We start from the raw sequence: 2,529 nt of genomic DNA, 5'->3' as shown, positions 1-2,529 counted from the left end.
AATTATAAAACACTACACACAAACAAGGTTCAGATCTAAACAACTAGAAAAAAAATTCCTTATGGGTAGGGAAACACAATATAATTTTAAAAATTACAATACTATTCAAATTAATTTATTTATCTGGGATTCTCCTTGGATCAGCAGCACTGCTTCCTTTTTGGGAATTGAAGCCTAGTGATAAGTTGCATCCCACATATTTCTTATAAAACTTTCCTGCAGTTAAAGTCTTTATGCTAAAGAATTCTTTCATAGCCTCTCTAACTTCTACTTTGCTTCTAGTTTCTTTGAATCCGCATCCAACTTGTAAGCTGCCTGCTCAAGAGCTGCTATGTGCTCCTCAATTAAAGTGATCTGATCCAGATAAGGCTGAAGGGCGGCATATTTCTGGTTTAAGTCCTTTAGTTTTCTACTTATGTTTACTGCAATATCTTTCATTTCTAGATACTTCAAGCTAGTCAGTCTGTTCATACTTTCCAGAAGTTTATAATCTTCACTGGTGGCTGACAGCTTGCCTGTCGGGTTCGTGGCCATTTTGGAGAACGTGTCCTGGCACAACTCCATGATGTCCGCCTCAGTGGGCTCCGTGGCCTTCTTGGCTGTCTCCATCACGGCATCGTCTAGGCTGGGGAAGGGAGGAAAGAGAAAGGATAGAGTGAAGGAGGGGGAGGAGGAGAAGAGAGGGGAAAGGGAGAGGGAAGGGAAAGGGTACAAGGAAGGGGAAAAAAGGGAAGGGTGAGCGGTCGGAGAGGGAGATGAGGGGAGGAGAGGTGAGGAGGGGGTGGTGAATAGCCCGAAACTCAATTTTTTTAAGTGAATGTTGAAATTTTTACACATATATAGAAAAAATAGAATTTTTGAAAAAAAAATAAAACTGAAACAAAGGATGGACGATTTACCCAAGGACACACATAGTCACACCACCTCCACACTTAGTGCTTTCCATCTCTTGATGAGCATAGTATGTCGCCTTAGTTAGGCTGCCAGAGACCAGGCCAAGTGTCTTCAATCTACCCAAAAGGACACTCCCATCAGGGAGTCTGCTCCTTCCCATCTCAAAGCAAGCCTCCTCATGTGAGATCTCAGATCACCCATATCTATTATCTTGCTCCTTGAAACAGCATGTCCCCTCAGAGAATGCTGCAAGGCACCTGCCTTCACTTCATCCATCTCCTACTGTACCTATCCTTTGGAGGAAGTAGAAGAGGAAACCTTTCTCCTGCTGTGGAGGTTTGACATACATCTCTAGCTCTACCCTTGTCATTATGTAAACCCCATTTACAACGTCCACCACTCAAGTCTTCATTACCCTTTTCCTTAACCTTCCCATCCCAAATTTTCAACCAAACACTATGCAGGCCTATTTGTACTATATCCTCTGCAATGTTTCAGGCAACAAATTGCCCTTCATCTTATTTTCCCCTCCTACTCCTTCCAAATCTAGCTCCCTCTGCCTTGTCCTGCTTTCCATGACAGTACTGTCTGCACCTGCACTCATTCTTCTAGGGTTACTGATTGAGGCTAGTGATTTTGGAATACTATTTTTTCCATCATAATTTCTAGATTCTCCTTCTTTCCCCATCACTCCATCTTTTCTTTTGAAATGCCATTTTTTTCATGCTATTAATATCAGCCTCACAATCAAAATTCTGGGAGCTGGTGTCCATAGACCCTTTCTTTCCTCAATGAATTCAATATCTGACAATTTTTTTTCTCCTCTCCAACTCTTGCCTTTATACAAGGGGATACACACATTTACACACATATGAACATATATAATACACAGACATATATTTGTATATATAATACACACATATTATATATGTATGTGTGTTCATTTATTTCTTTGTAATTCTGTTCAAAATTCAAATTAATCAACTCCTCAACATAAACAATACTCGCAACTAAGTCCTTCAACCCACCTCAATCACATAAAAAGATGGATATATCCTTGATCTTGCCATCACTCACAAATGTTGAAGAATTATGAAATATGCTTATTTGACCATAATGTATTGGCTTTTTCCCTCTCTCTCTGCCTTCCCTTACAGAATTGTATTCTTTATCCACAATGTGACCTCAAATCCCTTGACCCCTCAATTTTCTTCTGTAGTAGTTTCTCCCTCTTCTTTCCCCAATCATGACCCCTTGGTTAATCAGTTTACCTCTATATTGTCCTCTTTGATTTAATCCCTAGTTTTCTTATCATATCTCTGATTATATCCTGCAAGCCTCAGTCTTAGATCACTCCCACTGTTACTGCTTTTATTCCTACAAATATGTTGCTTAAAAAAGTGGTGAAAATTGTGCAAGCATTCTGCCAGAATTCACTACAAATTTTTATTACACAATTTCCATTGGTCCTTGGTGTTGCTAATGGATCTTACTCTATCTTCCTTATCATCTGACCATCACAATTTCCACAGCACCTCTTCTAAACTTTTTCATTCCAGCACAAATCTCCTATGCTTACTCCTATCCCTGCCTTCTCAGTTGAAATACGTTCTTACTATGTTACAGAAAACAATT

The 2,529-nt window shown here is 39.6% G+C and overlaps 1 protein-coding gene across 1 annotated transcript; it reads right to left on the bottom strand.

Annotated features, from left to right (window-relative positions):
- Positions 1-267: 267 nt before the first annotated feature.
- Positions 268-609, bottom strand: LOC138153188 (biogenesis of lysosome-related organelles complex 1 subunit 2-like). Its single transcript, XM_069077334.1, has one exon. The coding sequence runs from the start codon at positions 607-609 to the stop codon at positions 268-270; it is 342 nt and encodes a 113-aa protein (XP_068933435.1).
- Positions 610-2,529: the final 1,920 nt, after the last annotated feature.

Source organism: Petaurus breviceps, unplaced genomic scaffold, assembly GCF_028583685.1.
Source record: "Petaurus breviceps papuanus isolate PSGF00001 unplaced genomic scaffold, PetGlider_PUasm1.0 151, whole genome shotgun sequence".
NCBI lineage: Eukaryota > Metazoa > Chordata > Mammalia > Diprotodontia > Petauridae > Petaurus > Petaurus breviceps.
This window is presented reverse-complemented; position numbering and strand designations above follow the sequence as displayed.

Excerpts from the sequence above, each read along its gene's own strand:
- LOC138153188 (XM_069077334.1), bottom strand. The coding sequence starts at position 609 with ATGGAGACAGCCAAGAAGGCCACGGAGCCCACTGAGGCGGACATCATG.